The sequence below is a fragment of the Lissotriton vulgaris genome, chromosome 8, assembly GCF_964263255.1.
Source record: "Lissotriton vulgaris chromosome 8, aLisVul1.2, whole genome shotgun sequence".
NCBI classification, from domain to species: domain Eukaryota; kingdom Metazoa; phylum Chordata; class Amphibia; order Caudata; family Salamandridae; genus Lissotriton; species Lissotriton vulgaris.
Window position 1 is genome coordinate 1,511,727,876 of NC_141696.1, and position 18,164 is coordinate 1,511,746,039.

At 48.1% G+C, this 18,164-nt stretch overlaps 1 protein-coding gene across 1 annotated transcript in view; it reads left to right on the top strand.

The window, feature by feature from the left end:
* The window catches only part of LRRC58 (leucine rich repeat containing 58), a 50,764-nt gene that overhangs the window by 11,886 nt on the left and 20,714 nt on the right, over positions 1-18,164 (top strand). The window contains exon 2 of the mRNA XM_086935630.1: positions 14,790-14,918. Coding sequence (XP_086791756.1) covers positions 14,790-14,918 — 129 coding nt within the window. The remainder of the gene's footprint in view (positions 1-14,789; positions 14,919-18,164) is intronic.

Genomic DNA, 18,164 nt, shown 5'->3' on the forward strand with positions numbered 1-18,164 from the left:
AGATGCCCAGGAGGGACTATCTCACAGGGAAAGCCAGGATGGGTTCCCCAGCGGTATACAGCGCCGGGACGCCCCTTTGCTGGGGCAGCTGTGCGCTTTACAAGTATACAACATTTAACATTTGATGCAACTCTAGACCAGCTTCCACTCTGGTGCTCTTGATGCATCATAGGTTGAAGACTCCACTCAGGTGCTCCTGATGCATCGTAGAGCGAAGACACTCAAGCTTCGTGGAGACTACCTCCATAAAGGCTTCTCAGGATACCTGGGGATAGCTCTTCTCACCCTGCACCCCAGTTAGTAGACCACAGACAAGACTCGTCCAAAACAGCATTCAGTCAGACCAGCCTCGGCATTCCATGTTGAGATTACTGCCGCTCTGGCTCTAGAATAAACCCCTGAGGGAGAGCGACCAGATCATTGCAAAAGACAAGTTACCAGTGCCAATGCATACACCAGAGTCTTGGATGCAGCTAAACTATGCCCTGATACAGCCTGATTGTGTTCCTGTCAGGTTTCTCTGTCGCACAAATAATCCAACAGTGTGCCTCGAAGCTTCTGCCATTTGTCTTTCCCTTTAGTGTACACCCTTGCTAGACCCACTTAAAAATCTGAAGCACAATCTATAATCGCTGCTGCACTTACTAGAAAGGAAAAATGTGGACCATGCGCGTCCCATATACTAAGTGAGGTTTTGTCTTAATGATGCTAAAACCAATTACCTACAGTTTATTGATCTTTTGGCCCCCTGACTGCTGGAGGTTTTGTAATGAAGCGAAGGAGCTGGGTTGTCTCCCTAGTACCATGAGAGAAGCGCTTGTTATCCCGGTGTTAAAGCCTGGGAAGGATAGCGCAGATATTGCTGCTTGCAGACCACTGTCCATGTTGACCACAGATTATAAGGTTTTGAGCAGGATATTGGCGACCCCCCTGTTGCAGCACATGACAGATCTGGTCCATGATGACCAAGCAGGGTTTATTCCCACCAGAAATACAGCCAATAATATACGGAAGCAGATACGGATTATGGTAGAGATAGATCAAGGTGCTTTGAACCCAATGGTGCTGTCGGTGGATATAGAAAAAGCCTTTGACAGATTAGAGTGCAGGTGCCTGCATGCAACTTCAAGGCGTTTTGGGTTAGGGGAAGATTTCGTGACCTGGACGAGGGTGCTATATAAGGATGCGGTGGCTAGAGTGAAAGTAGAGGGCTGATCTCGCATCAATATGGAGTTGCACGTGGCACGAGACAGGGATGTTCGCTCTCCCCGTTACTGTTTGCGCTAGTGATAGAGCCCCTGGCAGCGAGACTGGGTAGACACTGTGAGGGCCTAATCTTCAGGGGTGACCAGCAGTATATTTTGCTATACGCCGATGATCTGCTGATGTTTTTAGGAGACGCTGACGCAGCGCTGGATGGAGCAGCGGCCTTGTTATCAGGGTTTGGAGATGATTCAGGGCTCCATGTAAATTGGGCCAAGACATGCCTGGTCCCGATAAAGCACATTGGGCGCCCGCCGGAGCGGATGAGCATAGTGCGTTGGGAGCCGACGTGTCTGGTATATCTAGGTGTGAACATTCTGGAGGGGAATATAGGACGATGTGTGAGAGCCTTGAAGGGTAATATGACATTTTGGTCCACACTGCCATTGTCTGTGATGGGCCGCATTGCTTTATTGAAAATGGTAGCGTTACCGCGACTGCTATACTACTTTAGGACACTGCCGGTTTGGATACCGAACTTAGTCTTTAGGTCTTTGCGCTCCCTGATAATAGGCTTTGTATGGGGCGTGGGAAGGAGAAGGGTTGCACTGAGCACCTTGATACGTCCGAAAGCTGAAGTGGGCTTAGCGGTCCCAGATTTTGAATTATATTACTTAGCGGCACAACTCTAGGTGCTAACACAGGAGGTTGCAAGGGAGTTTAGGGGCCCAGATAATAAGAGAGGGAAAGGAATACTACGGCATGTGCTATCCTATATAATCTTACCTAAGAGCAAATAGGGGTGGCTCTAATCAGTAAGGCTGAGCCTAATAACAAAACAGGAGAGAAGCGCCAATACTGATACTACAACTCATATCTCAATGTCTTCCAAATAAAGAATTCTATTCAAGACAGGGAAATGCTATTTAATAGCTATTTATTAACCAAATTAGGTTGCTAGATATATTGGATGAACCTCAGTACATCATTAATGAATTAGTACAAATAATGAGAAAGGACACAAAACAGGATAAAATCACAATCAAACCATCATATAGTCGCTAATCATACATATCACAGTCATCCCACTACCATTCACACATTCATGCACACCGGCTTCACACAACCTGGGAAACACAATGAACCAGTGTGGGAAGCGATAGATCTGCTAGACATTTACCAAAAACATTCAACAATAAATTTTTAGCAAGACAATGCACAAATAACAAATGAGTTAAATCAATTATTTGACAAGGTTTTTTGCAAGGATAAGCATATAATGGAAAGATCCTAGTTTCATGCAATTAAACATAAGGATAACATTAGCAGATCATGAATGCGCCTACGCGTTTCGAATCCCCCCAATCTTAGGGATTCTCTTCGGGGCCAAATGATTCTGAAAAAAAGGAAACAGAAACCTGTGTAAAAATCTTATGGACACGGGACACCGGAGAGCACTACAACACCTAAAAGACACCCAGCTTACCACAACGTGTGGATCCGGAGGAACAAGTTTCTGGCAGGGGAGCCCTGCAGTCATTTTAAACAATCAAGGGGGAAAAAGAACAAGAGAGAGAGAAGGAAAATAACATAAAGGATAAATTTAATAAAATGATCTCAAGGGCAGCTCTTCTAAGAATCCTAATAGCTAGCCTGTGAACTTTACCTCGCCAGGGAGATAACGTGTCCTTGGTGGAAGGGTCACTGCAGAGGGACCTGGGGGGCAGGGCACATTATTTGTTTTTTTTTTTTTTTTTTTTAAAGTGATAACGTGCCCCTATCCTCTGCAAGAACGGTTCTCCCAGTCCCAATTTTCGCAACACTCTGATCATGAACGGCCATTCGACAGAGTCGAACGCCTTTTCCATATCCAGAAATATCGCCAACGCGGGATTCTCCTGTTTAACATGCTGTATCGTACCCAGTATCGTACGGATGTTATAAGTCAGGTTTCGGCTAGGCACAAAACCAGATTGCTCCGGTGCCACCAGGTCCGGTACCAGTAGAGCCAGTCTGTTGGCTAGCACCTTTTGCGTACAATTTCGCATCTACGTTCAGCAAGCTGAGCGGCCTGTACGACCCACAGAGGTCCGGAGATTTCCCCGGTTTCGGGATCGTAACCAGCAAGGCCTCTCGCATGGAGGGCGGCATCTCTCCATCCTCGCAGATGGTATCAAAGAGGGCGATCAGGTGCGGTAGCAGGAGGTCTTTAAATGCCTTGTAAAAGCCTACCGTGAGACCGTCAGAGCCTGGGGCGCTCCCCGACCGCATGCTTCCCAGTGCATCTAAGATCTCGTCTTCGTGGAAGGGGGCCATAAGAAATTCCCTGTCTGAGTTCTTGAGGAACGGCATTGAGATGTAGTCCAAGTAATCGTCAATTTCCGTTTCCGCACCCCCCGCCTTGGAACGATAAAGTTCCGTATAATAGCGCCGGAACGTCTCCAGTATCTGGTCTTCCTCAACTACCCTTTCACCCTCCGGGGTCTGCAGTTCTTCTATCACTAATGGTCTCCGGGAGCCCTTGACCATGCGGGCCAGCAATGCCCCCGGCCTCTCTCCCTCCCCGTAAGCTCGGGCGGTGGCGTACTTGCCCATGTAAAGGACCTCTCTGTCCGCAAGCGCATTGTATTCCGCCAGCAGGGGTGGGAGCGCCTGTCCAGCGTCTTCCCCAGAATTAGCCAGTTGTCGTTTCTCTAAGTCCGCCAGCTTGTTTTCTAAGTCGGAGAGGTCCCTCCTAATGGAGCGCAGCACGCTGGAGTGTTTGGACATGGCCATTCCTCGTATATACACTTTGAAGGCTTCCCATACAGTGAAGAAGCTATCAACCGATTCAAGATTGGTGGCGAAGTAGCGTTCTATGTCTTCCGCCATCTCCCCGCGGAAGGCGTCGTCCAGCAGAGCATAGGGCGGGAAACGCCAAGTGTAAGGCGGGATCCCCTTCCTGGCGGTGGAAAGACTGATCAGGACTGGGGAATGGTCTGAAAGTGTGCGCGGGAGGACTGTACACGAGCTGATGCCGCCAAGCACTGAAGAGGAGGCTAGCCAGTAGTCAATTCTAGTATGGATGTTGTGATAGGCCGAGTAATGCGTGAATCCGCCCTGCATAGGGTGTTTGTCCCGCCACACATCCACTAGGTCCAGTTTTGTCATCTCCGCTCTCATGTAGACAGCAGATGCCACTGGCCTTCGAGCAGGGCCAGCGGAACGATCCCTGTCAGGGTCAAATACAAAGTTGAAGTCCCCCCCCCCCCCCCCATAGCGTTCTGGAGTGTGCGTATGCCCTACATGTGGTCGACAGTGTTGCATAAAACTCCGGGTTATCATGATTGGGACCATAAACGTTCACTAATAGCAGATCTAGCCCCTTCCCCGCACGCCTAGCAATCACATATCTACCCTCTGTGTCCACATGTATCGGGGTTAGTTTCAATCTCGAGGAGGGGTTAGCCCAGGTAATCACGCCACGCGCGTGTGTGGTGAAGCCTGCTGCCACTATATTTCCCGCCAACCCTCTGGACTGCAACATCTTACTATGTACAGGTAGGTGTGTTTCTTGCAGCAGGGCTACATCCACATGATGTCTGTGGAGAAAGCTCAGAACCTTCCTCAGCTTGCGGTGGTCGTTTAACCCTCGCACATTCCAGGTCAGCAGGGTCAGTGCTCGTCGGGCCTGTGGGTGCTCAGACGCTACATCAGCCGACATCGCAGATCACAACGTATCATAGTAACGCCGTAGGCAGGTGGCGCGCCACAGCCCAGGGCACCAGTACCCAAGGCGGTCAGACAGGCACTCCATTCACACGCACTCACTCCAAGCCAGATGCTCCTAGCAAACCACGGACCTCCCAACTTTCGAACAACAACAAACCCTCCAAACCCGGTTCCAGAACCCGCCCCCCTGTCCCCTCCCCACCCACAGCTGACCTCCCCCAACCCGGCCAGACAGAGCCCCCCACAAATCCCCATCAACTCAAGAACCTCAAATTGTTAGGCAGTACAAGTCCCAACTCCCTGGGGAGTGTCTCAACCAAAAGCACAGGGGCAAAGCGTGCCAAAACTGCATAGAACCACCAACGGTTTCAAAGTTTATCTCCAGTTCTGCACCCCTGCCTAGCCCCAAAGTAATCCAATGCCTTACACTGAGCTCACCCAGGTCCCCCGTTCCCCCCAAACCCGTTCTCAATGTCAATACTTTGAGCGCCACTCCGGCACTTGTAGTCTGTCCCTGCAAAACAGGTTGCTTCGCAGTGTGGACACTACTCCCGTCTCACATCTAGTGTTCCAAAATGGTTCCGGTGGACAGCTCACCTTATGGGATCGCGCAGTTTCCTTGTGGCGGCATGTCCGACGGCACTATCCGCAGTGGGGAGCAATACATACTGGGTGCACCGCTTCAGTCCTGTTCCTCCAAGTTCGATGCTGCCCCCGAGTCCTCTCCGTGCTGCTGTTGATGTTCCTTACGTTCCCTGGCCCACGTTTTCAGCGACTTCTGCAGTTCCTTAGGGTCTGTGAAGAAGTACGATTTCCCTCCAGTGTTAATCCTCAGCTTGGCCGGGTAAAGCATCGCGTAGTCAAGTCCCAGCTCGCGGAGCTGTTTCTTATGCGGTACGAACTGACGGCGCTCCTCTTGCACTTTGGCCGTGAAGTCGGGGTACAGCGATATGTTCATGCCTTCCATCTGGAGCTGGCCTTTTTCCCTAGCCAGCCGCAAGGCAGTGTCCCTGTCCCTGTAGTTCAGGAGCTTTGCTATGATGGGTCGGGGAGGCGCGCCAGGTTGGGGTTGAGGGCCCAGAGTGCGATGCGCTCTCTCCACGATAAACATTGGGGAGAAGGCCTCCTCCCCAAGCAGCACTTTCAGCATGTTCTCCACATATAGCTCCATCTTACCAGTCCGAGTCGATTCCGCTACTCCCGTTATACGAATGTTCGATCTGCGGGAGCGCGCTTCTAAGTCCTCGGCCTTGTCACGGATCACTTGGAGCAGCCTGCCGAATTGCCGACGGTCTTTGTCCCACTCAGTCTGCGCCTCCTCGGCCTCCGTGAGGCGCCTTTCCGCCATATCTAGGCGCTTCGCGTGTTTGTCTACTCGCTCCGCCATGCGGTCCATGCGATCCGACAAAGCGTCTATCTTGGCTCCCACAGCCTCGATGCTGTTCTGGATGCCCTTCTCCATCGCCGCCAGCAAGTCCCGAAGGTCTGCAGGTGCCGTTGTCGCCGCTGCCCCTTTCGGGGAGGCCTCTGGTGCTGGTGGCTCCGTCCCCTTCGTCCTCCGGCGTTCAAACGAGAGTTTGGCCTGCGTTGCATCGTTTTTCCCCATGACGGCCTCCCAGTTGAAGGGGGGGCTCTGCCGCTGAGAAACGCCTCGTCGCAGTTTATACAGGGCCGCGAGAGTGGTGCTTCGCTCACCCCTTCACCACTCCCGGCTTCCACACCAGCGTTGGAGGAGCATGTGGGCCAAAATGGCGGCTATGTCGAGAGCGTCCCCTCCGGTAAGCTTCTTGTGTAGGCCCCCGCAGTTCGCGGATGTTATGCCAACCCCACCGGGTTTGCCAGCGACGGTGTCCTTCTAGCTGTAATGTCGCTGAGCGCGTGCTCCCAGACGAACCAAGGCGTGCCTCCCAAGGTACCGCAGCCCGAGTTCAGTCGGCACCGTGCTCGCCCTCTCCGTTGAAGTGTGGCTGAGAGGGGGTGTCGTGGCGTTGGCTCTAGGGTGGTGCGGCGGGGCTCTCCCGTGTGTCCTGGCGGCAGCGCGCCGAGTTCAGCACCGCTCGCCCCGGCTCCTCCAGTGTTTGGGGCCGCACGTCGGGTGACGTCGTGCGGTCTGCTCCGCAAGGCAGGCCGCGGCTTCAGGCCTGGTCCGCTATCTCTCTCCTTCGCGGGACGTCTCCTGGTTTTCTCCGCTACCAACGGCCGCTCCGGACCGCTCAATCGGGTCTGGGGGTACCAGGGGTCACCAGGCACCGAACACAGCTACGCCGGCATGCGATAGGATAGTTTATCAGGATATTTTAGGGGCTTAGGCGAGGAGCCGAAAGCTCACACGTCCGCCATCGACGCTGGCTCGCTCCGCCCCCCGGGCAGGGCACATTATTAGTATGTGGCGTGTGTGGGAAAAGGAATGAAAACTAGCTTAATTGGAACGTCTCCCACCATCTTACCGGCAGGTCCCGGGGCCGCGGGTAGCAGTGAAGGGGTTCTTTCAAAGATTGGCACAGATCCAAAAAATGAGTTTTGTGTCCCCGCTGAAAATAAAGCAATGCGGCGGATTTAGAAACTAAATCGTGGTGAGTGTATAACTAGAACACCCGTCCTGTGCATGCTTGGGTAATCAGCGCCACTCTGCACTTTGCTCCTCGTTAAATCGGAGCCTCCACGATACGCAGGCATACCTCTCCTGCGCATGCGTGGGTAATTAGTGCCATCCCGACCGCTGACTGACTCCAGATGGCATCCGACAATTGAATTGCCTTGGTGAGTCCCGCTTTGGATCGGCGCTCTCGTTCTAGTTATACACTCACCACGATTTAGTTTCTAAATCCGCCGCATTGCTTTATTTTCAGCGGGGACACAAAACTCTCATTTTTTGGATCTGTGCCAATCTTTGAAAGAACCCCTTCACTGCTACCCGCGGCCCCGGGACCTGCCAGTAAGATGGTGGGAGACTGTTCCAATTACGCTACTTTTCTTTCCTTTTCCCACACACGCCACATACTAATAATGTGCCCTGCCCCCCAGGTCCCTCGGCAGTGACCCTTCCACCAAGGACACGTCCTCTCCCTGGCGAGGTAAAGTTCACAGGCTAGCTATTAGGATTCTTAGAAGAGCTGCCCTTGAGAACCTTTTTTATTTATCGTTTGTTATTTTCCTTCTCTCTCTTGTTCTTTTTCCCCCTTGATTGTTTAAAATGACTGCAGGGCTCCCCTGCCAGAAACTTGTTCCTCCGGATCCACACGTTGTGGTAAGCTGGGTGTCTTTGAGGTGTTGTAGTGCTCTCCGGTGTCCCGTGTCCATAAGATTTTTACACAGGTTTCTGTTTCCTTTTTTTCAGAATCATTTGGCCCCGAAGAGAATCCCTAAGATTGGGGGGGATTCGAAACGTGTAGGCGTATTCATGATCTGCTAATGTTATCCTTATGTTTAATTGCATGAAACTAGGATCTTTCCATTATATGCTTATCCTTGCAAAAAACCTTGTCAAATAATTGATTTAACTCATTTGTTATTTGTGCATTGTCTTGCTAAAAATTTATTATTGAATGTTTTTGGTAAATGTCTAGCAGATCTATCGCTTCCCACACTGGTTCATTGAATTTCCCAGGTTGTGTGAAGCCGGTGTGCATGAATGTGTGAATGGTAGTGGGATGACTGATATGTATGATTAGCGACTATATGATGGTTTGATTGTGATTTTATCCTGTTTTGTGTCCTTTCTCATTATTTGTACTAATTCATTAATGATGTACTGAGGTTCATCCAATATATCTAGCAACCTAATTTGGTTAATAAATAGCTATTAAATAGCATTTCCCAGTCTTGAATAGAATTCTTTATTTGGAAGACATTGAGATATGAGTTGTAGTATCAGTATTGGCGCTTCTCTCCTGTTTATTTATTTTTTTTCTTTTCTATATAATCTTACAGCAGAAATTAGACCTGGCCGACCTTACACAGGAGGAGAAGACACTACGATTGTGCTGGAATCGCAGCCAGCACAAAGCGGAGTGCTATGTCCTTATGCGCCAGAAATACTGTTGGGGATACTTACGGCGTTGCCACACAGGAGTGACTGGACGCCATTGATGGAATGGGAGCACGCTGTAATACAGATGATCGGGGATTTGTATGAGGACGGGGAACTGTTGCCATACGGGGCCTTGCAGGACAGGTATGACCTTCCCAGGGGAGGCTTTTTATTGCACGCGGCGGTGGCGCATGCCATACGACTGCAGTGGTGAGAAGGAACAAAAGAACCCAAAGTGACGAAGGCATGTCAATACGTGGTAATGGCGGCGGGAACTTTTAAGGCGGTCACGTGTTTATACTAGAGAATGTTACATGAAGATTTGGCGCCCCTAGAGGGTTTGAGGGTGAAGAGGGAATTGGGAAACCGATACCGGAAACGGCTTGGGAACACATAGTGCTTAGAGCTTAGAAGGGCACGAAGAATGCGCGATTCCAGTTAGTGCATTTCTTTATATTGCACAGAGCATACCTGACGCCTGGAAAGATTAAGAAGTATTTTAATGTGGAAGACGCAGAGTGCCCCAGATGTAGGAGGGCAGAAGTGGAGTTAAAACACATGCTGTGAGAGTGCCCAAAGATAGGAGATTATTGGAAGGAAGTGGGAAACTTATTGAATGAGGTAACAGAAAGGAGTTTAACATATGACATGGCAACTTGCATATATTACACTGGTTCCCCCACACATCCAAAACAAAGCTGAATAGTAAGTTTGTGGACCTGGGGCTGCTGTTAGCTAAAAGGGAAATAACGAGGCGCTGGAAAGCAAAAGAGGGCCCCTTTATCGGAATGTGGAAGGCAGAGCTGCAGAAGTGGGCCAGCAGCGACAGTACGCTCAGATTCACACAAGTGAAACGTACAAAAAAAGAAAAGGACTTTGAAACAGCACGGGCCTGGGAAATGATGGTGCAAGCACTAGCGAACACTCACCAGGTAGAAGACTAGGACAAGGCTAATAGAAATGGTAAATACTAGCAGACACACGATAGGATTAACCACGCTGTAGTGTAATCGCAGTAAGAAGTTTGAAATGGATATTCACAGGGCGACACACTGGGGGAGGAGGGGAGGGGGTGGAAGTGGGTGGGGTTCAAGTAAGACAAGTAGGAGGTTACAAGATAATCCATTGAATTATGTAATATACAAGGGATGGAACAAGAACATGGGGGAGGTGGGGGGAGGTAAATGAAGGCGGATGCAATGGTGTTTGTAACTGATCAGAAAATAATAAAAATTGTTTTTTTTTTAAAATGATGTTAAAACCAACTTCCAGTTCAACAATCCAAATATCAGTCTGTCGTTGTTAGTCGGATCATTATCACTAAACAGAACTCTAAAGCTCACCTAAAAAAAATGTACAGTTATATAAATATTAAATCGCTTCAGGTGCAATACGAAAATAAAGAATAAGACATTTCATTATTCACTAAACAGAACAGTAGTTTGTGAAAGATGGCAAAACACCCCCTACTCAACTTAAATCTAGTCTAATCTATTTTGATCACTATCTAGTACATAATTGTGCTTTTGCTAAAAACTGGCACAAATCAAGAGAACGTGTATGACTCTTGTTCTGCACAGATTTGGCCTTGGTATCGGTAACATTACGCATCTATAATTCTATATTTAATCATTTATTTTGTCACAGAGACATGCATTTACATTGTAGCATTGCTTTAGCAAAAGAGGCTATTTTGGTGAGAGCGTGGGTGAAATCGGCCGATATTATGATCCTAGAAAAGGTCTCTACAAATACGTATCAAAGGTTTGGCTAACCTTTCATGTACATAGTTCGGTTTAACATAAACAGAACGTGTTGCATCTATATGGCTTGAACATTAGTTCTTTGACAAGGAGAATGACTTTAGGCGTTATGACCAGTGGAAACTGTCTATTAACTCCGGGTCTTACTAAGGGACAGAGTGGAGGCGCATCGTGTGCTACAGCTATAAAGGATAAGACTTATTTGTGCTGCGTTAAAATATATAATTCGTATGCATTCTGTTTATGCTGATGGGTTCTTTGCAAATCCCTGGCATTAATATGTAGAGTGCTCAGTTTTACTAAGCCTATGTTCACCGAAAGTGTGGGAAGATCTGAGAGAGTAAAGCAGAAGTGGGGCGGCTGGGTTCTGTAAGGTATATGGGAGCTGGACCACTGGACGCTGCTTCCTGGCAGTACTACTGCATTCAGAGTAAGCAATCCCACTGCATGAATGGAAGTGATGCAGAGAAATAGCACGAGGTTTGGAGAGACGGGCACTGAGGAGTTGAATACAGAAAAGATCGCTCCTAATCCAACCACGCTTGTTGGGAAGAGGGACACAGTGCTGTTCCCTGACAGATGCCACCTGGAGGTTCTCTTGTGGCCCTTAGAATATACCCAGGATAGCACATCTTTGTGTGCATCCTGAAGGCTTTTTTCACAAGTTCATGCTCCAGCCTCCACACTGCAGGTCTTTCATCCAGTGATCGCTTGTGTTGTGTATTGTACTGTTCTTATTAAACGTGGGCAGAATTCTGCAAGAGAAGCTTGGCAGTCTGCATGTTTTAACATGGAAGACCGTGACCAGCAGTCCATGTATCCTGCCCTAGAAAGCTCAAAATACAATGTTTCACATTTGTGTCAGCAACCTTGACTATGGGTTTGGGAGTTCTCTGGCAGACCACAAGTGGTACATCTATCTTCAATCCTTTAAGAACATTAAAGGAAGAGATGTCGTCTCTAGATCCATTGTTTACACTGGAGAGGTCATCATAGATCTAGAATTGGATTACAGAGGAATTAGGATCTGAGGTGTGGAAGGGATACTAGGCAACATCCAATAGCAAAGCAAATACAAGGCCGAAGTCCTCCAGCGTGAGGCTGGTGATTGGAAAGACATATTCCACGTAGCGTGGGATTGGTTTAAGCCACTGACCCTAGAATTTACACCAAGAGTGCAAGCCCTTGAGATGAGGACTCTGGGCAACAAGGAGTGATTGTCGTCAGTTCTCACGACTCTCCCCATCTTTGGTGTCGGCCCGCCATTTGGTAGTCGGGGCTTTTTACCTGTTCCTAAAAAAATTCAGTGTGTTTGTCCAGGGGGGCCAAGAGCTGCACCATCCTGTGTTCTCTAACATTTAGCAATTTTGAAATTAGCATGCTTTGTCTACAAAGCGTTAACTGACACACTCACTGTTTCTAAGCACTGTAAACCAATAGGTGGGAATATCAGTTTGAATGTACACTTTTCTTAACATGTTCACTCTGATTTCATTTATAATTAGTGATTATAATTTGTATTTGTTATGGTTTTTATTGTGCAGTACCTTAATGCCAGAGATGGTGTGTTTGAGTATACGTGTGTACGTGGACTGTTTAAACTGTTTAACTGTTAAGACATTGCTAATCCTTCTTGTCAGTGTATCGATTAAACGTATATTAAAGGCGGAACACCTAATTTGAGCTCCCTGGCAGGTATTTGTAGAGTCTAACTTGATGATGTAAGATTTACAGTGGCCTCCCCAGAGGTTCCTACCAATTGTTTAACCATTGACGGACGCAGACAAAAGTCAGTCTTCTACTGAAGCTTTGCCGTGCCTCGCAGACGGGTGAGGCCTTTAACTCTTGAGTGTGTGACCGGTATGGCAGCCTCTTGCCTGCTCCCCGCTGCGTTGCCATTGGGGCAGCTGATTTTGGCGCTTGTTTTCGGGGACCGCCGAGTCTAGCAGGATGTTTTGTGCCCTGGGTTAAACATGTTTTGTGGCCCCTGTTTAGAACAGCTTTATATTTGATTTAACTTCAGCTTTTTCATGCCCTCTTTGGGCAGGCCAGTGACAATGCGCTGGCGCACTGGTCCAAATTCTAAATGGGTTTGCACCTAATATGCAGGGATAGTGACGCATGTTTTCAATATTATAATTCAACAGGAGCTCACAAATATTATTACAAATGTTTGTGACCTTCTCCCCCCCCCCCCCCCCCCCTCCATCCCATTTCTCATGTGTGAGGTCCATTTTGATCTAAAAAGCTTTTTTGATGGATGTTGCATGGTGTTGGAAAACATACATTTGACTGCAAAATGTCTGTAATAGACTCTAACACATCACCCAAATTAAAAATAAATTCAAGGAAAACGATATTTGAAATCGGTTTTAAAATGATGTATGGTTATCAAAGCAAGAGACTGCAGAACAGAGCTGGCTCTATCAGGGCCCCGGGCCAGGGCCCACTTGTCCCATGCCTTGAGATGTCTCTAGGACCAAGGGGGTTCTGTAGGTAGTCTGTGGTCCGGCCAGGACGGCCCCCCCCCCCGTCCCACCTAGGGTGCATTCTCACGGGTGCGGCTCCAGATCCTGCCTGCTGGGCTCGCAGCTCTGGGTCACATAGGAGCTTCTCCTCGGAGCACCAGGCAAGAACCGCTCGGATTTCATCAGCAGCGGTGCTCGTCGGCGCCCCCGCCCGCCTGCCTGGCGTGGACGGGTGCCCTTTGCACAGTCTGTGCCCGTCCCAGGAGCGGCTTTTATCGTGCACGGCTTGTTTACATCCGGACTGGCCACCGTAGGGCCGGGGATAACCGCGGCCTGTCAGTGCGTTTCATTGAGTCATTGTCTGTAAACCTACTGTATGGAAATCTTGAACACACGGTGGGGATCGGGCCCGCATTGGTCTCTGGTGGACATCGCCAACCGATGGACACGAGGTGTCGGATCCAGAGCTCCATTTAGCGCTGGTGCCGCCCGGTGCCACGGGCATTTTGGGCTCTTCCATATTTTGTCATTTATATCCTGACTAGGACTGTGTAAAAGGGGTAACAGAACTCAACTGGAATATTTAAATATGTTTACATGCATTTTTACATTGCCAAATAAACAGAGTAATTGTAAAAACTTAGAAGGGGAGGCCTATGTTTTTTTTTCTTTTTACACGCGAGGCGCAGCATTAAGAAGTTTGAAGACCAATGCTGTGCATGCTGTGATTGCTGGTGCACACTTTGTATCAGTGAAAACCAAGGGGTCACCTCCTCATTTTCACGGAGGCGTCCCATTGCAAATGAGGGAACTCTTTTTCCCCTGCACTGTATCACAGCCACAGGTGTGAAAGCACATGGGTCACCCCGCAACAAATTCTTTGCACACCATACATATATGAAGTGGAACAGTCAGTTTGCCCCTAGAACAGTGGTTTCAGATCGTTGGTCTGACTTTGATGGCGGTACTGTTGGACTTGGTGTAGACGTGAATTCACACCTGTACCAGGAGCAGTGTATTGTTATTGTTTTTTTGTGTTCTATTTCTGTGGCATGTTGTGCTGTCCCTGTGTGCACCAGGCCCACCCGGGCTGGGATAGTGTACAGTTTTATGCAGTATGACACCTGAAGGCCACATATCAAATACTTTTCTTGTTATTCGCAGTCTACTTTCCCGCTGCTTCTGGTGCTGCACCTGTATAATTGGGGTTGCAAGTGGATTTCAAGGATTTGCAGACATTTCAACACAAGGCTAACACCGACTGATGCCGAAGTTTGCCCCTCTGTGATTTAATAAAAAAAAAAAAATGGAAGGGTACTCCAATTCACCCACATCCCACAATGTGGACCACATCCCCAGTGGCCCCGCTACCCTCCATACTGCAGACTGGCATTTCACCACCTAAAACAGGAGCACTGTTTAATTAGTCCCTGCAGTGCAGGTGGAGAAATGTCTGCCGACAAGAATGACGCAACACAAAGTCCAAACATGATCACAAGTTTTATAACCACTACTGAACCTTCCAAGAATTATGCAATTTCTGGTAATTACTTTTTTGATAAAATCCAAGCATGGGTTCATGTGAACATTAACTCCTTTTCTCTGCTCTTACAGCTTGGAATTTCTGTACCTTGGCGGTAATTTCATCTCCTCCATCCCACCAGAGCTGGCGAATCTGGCTCATCTCAGCTACCTGGTCCTGTGTGATAACAAGATTCAGAGCGTACCACCACAGTTGGCACAGTAAGTGACCGCCTCCTTCTATCACTTAATCAGGACGCTCGTGCATGCTGTTTTTAAAGCTCCTGATTGTAAAGAGTAATCTTCAGTATCGCCCCAAGTTATGGAGGACAGCTGACTAGATCTGAGCAGCCTTTTTCATTAAATCTCACAAAGGGGGCTGCAGCAGTGAATAACTATAGCAAGCCGCTGTACGTATCGAACTTTACAATATCTTAGTAAAACCATGTCTAAAGCAGTTTGCTAGTTTTTCGACAAATATTAACTCGCGAAATCAGAGTGTTAGAATATTAAATGAGCGTTTGTCCATCAAATGTACAAAAGATAGGAAAATCTGGTTGACATTAGACTCCAAAAATTACATTTTAGATGACCATTTTTGGAATATTTTAGATTGAAGTGGGCAGGCACACAGTCACTCTATCTTGTTTATTATTGAGTGTTTCTTGCCACGTCTATCACAAAACACACAAACAAAATATAAAAGCTAGATGTTTGTTCAAGGAGTTGAATGAAAACCACCGCCATCTGGGTGATCTGCTGGTCACTGGTTTAAGTTCTGGAAAGGCCAGCACAGCCTTCCATCCTTCTAAAGATGGCATTGAAAACGTATTATGTAGACTGGGCCTTGAGAGGCCTTACAGTTGGTAGCGTCTTCTGGTTGTTTTGGGCAGACAGCAGTTCCTTTACAGTGACTGAGTGCCTATGTTATTGAAGGGTTGCAGACTTCAGTGCTCCTTATAGGACATATCTAAATCCTTGTGGAACAAACCGCATAGAGAAATTTGCCCTTGATCTAGTAGTTGCCCAGAAGGCAGCTGAGCAGCTTGCCATGAAGTGATACAGAGTGAAAAGGAACAAGAAACAAAGGCAGAAGTGCACACAGGACTGATGCTACCCAGCGGTAGGCTGACTTACTAAGCAAAGAGCCGCTGATGGGTGTTACAAATGTGCTCCAAGGAAGACTGACTTGCAACAGGTGTGTCTTGCGCCAAAGAAGTTTGCTACCATATTAGTTCTCCTCTGTACTCCCTACTCAATTGACCTAAGAAGCCTACTCGCAAAGTATATTGCAGTGGGGTGTACATGGGTGGTCGCTGCGAACATCCACTTCCAGTGATAAACACACTCCAGAAAAGAACATGGTCACCTGGCGACTCCTGTTCCCAGACTGGGGCAGCACAGTGACGCCACCACCAAAGTAGGTCCCTATAGTTTCTAGATTTGAGGCAGTAGGACTGGGGGCTAGTTACACAACAAAAGCATTTCTCCTCTCCATAATGGACCTCGAGACTTGGGTCTAGTTGCGCCAGTCATGCCCATAAAACTATGAATTGGCTGCCTCTATTTTTGAGCCGTGTGTGGCAGCGAAGCCTCTGCCAAAATATCCAAAATCAGCGGAGATGTATCCTTCCACAGATTAAAAGGAGTGCAAGATGATGGCCACTATTCCTTTCTAACCGTGGCGGCGGCCAGTTCAGTGCTATTCGGGGAGCAGTGTCTCCAGGCTAAAGAAGAGGAGGACTGGGTGTCTGTATACTTACTGACACCGTTCAAAAAATAAAATTAGTGCAGCTAATCAAGACATCGGAGGGGTCTCTTCCGGTATACCAATTTGGTTCCGTGAGGATTCCTGCTGTGCAACCTACTGGGGTTTCCCGATGTCCCGGCCTTGACATCGGGAGACCCCAGTAGGTTGCACAGCGGGAATCCTCAAGGAACCGAATTGGTATACCTGAAGAGACCCGCCCATGCCCTCATTAGCTGCCCTAATTTTATCTCCATAGTTTTCTAACGGTTTCAGTAAGTATACCGACACTCAGTCACTCCACACATCTTGGCGCGTGTATTGGTACTTCACCCTTTCACGTGGCCTTCACTTTCCCACTCAGGTTATTAACTCGAGTTCCTGAAGAAAGCCCACCTCAATTTTTTAATGGGCTGAAGCAGGTAGACCACATCACCTAGACAACTACAGATCATTATTTCTTGTTAGTAGCATCACATAGCCCTTTAACCATACCCTGAGCCGCCACTAATACATTTATTTGGCAAGGATTCTCAGAGGTATTTTAACACTCACATCACACATTCACACCACACCCGCTCCGTTGTAATCCGGCATCGTAGCACAACCGGGCGGCATTAGGCTGCCCGGTTGGGACCCCAATGATGAAGCATGACACCAACCAGGTTGGTGTGTGAGGAGTCTTTTAAATACACCTAATGGGTCCTTGGACTTACCACATTTAGTGATTGATAGATTCACACTATAACAGGGTCATCCACATTGTTTTTGTAACTTTACCCAAGGGATCGGGAGGTACCCCTACATCCTCGCTCTCTTTTGTTTTTCGCATAAATAAGAGGAGGTACAGTGCAGAAAAGAAACACTGTAAAATACTTGTCGCGGAGCAGCGCTGGGTGGGTTGTAGTGTATGGGGAGGTTCTACTTGTCGAGGCGTAATTAGCATTTCAGGTAGCTATCCTCTCAAGAAGGGGCGGACTGTTGGTCCCTCCTTTGGAAATGCCTCTGGAGATGGATTTTACTATACAGGTTTTGTGCTGCAAAAGAAAGCTTTCATTATAATCTTACTTTCATTACTATGACTTAAAGGAAGAACTGTAATGAAAACTTTCTTGCTACCCTGCCTTCATTTGGCATGGAAAGAAAAAGAGGACTGCATTAAAGGCAGGGAGTCTTCAATATAGACAGTCGTTTTGTTATTAGGAAATGAAAGGATAACAGTCCCAGCAGGCCTAATTGGAATCCGCCAAGACTGCCTTTTTTTAGTTTAAACAGGTGCATTGGGCGCAAACAGGGACAGTGCTCCCTTTTACAATGAATGCGCTGCCCCCAGGGCATCCGTGAACTTGCGCAGCACATTCATTAAAATACAGAGCAGCTGCTTCAAAGGTGCTCTGATCCAGAGTGCAGGTGGCTACCGTCCAGCACTTTGAAGAGGGGAGAGAGATCCCTCTGCAGTTGGTGCAGCAAGTGACCATGGGACCCCTTTTCAGCCTAAAAATGGGGTGCCTCAGGGGAAAGTTTGCCTGTGCACCCCCAACCATTATATAGCACGGCCAAAGAGTCAGTGATTCCTGCATTTGGATTTGACCACTCCCCCCCCATTAAATGAGAGAACCCTCTCAAGATAGCACTGGCACATATGTATCCGTATAATCCGCACAAGTGTCTACGGCCCATTCTTTAATACCATAGTGCGTCTGGAGTGCAAAAAGTGGGCA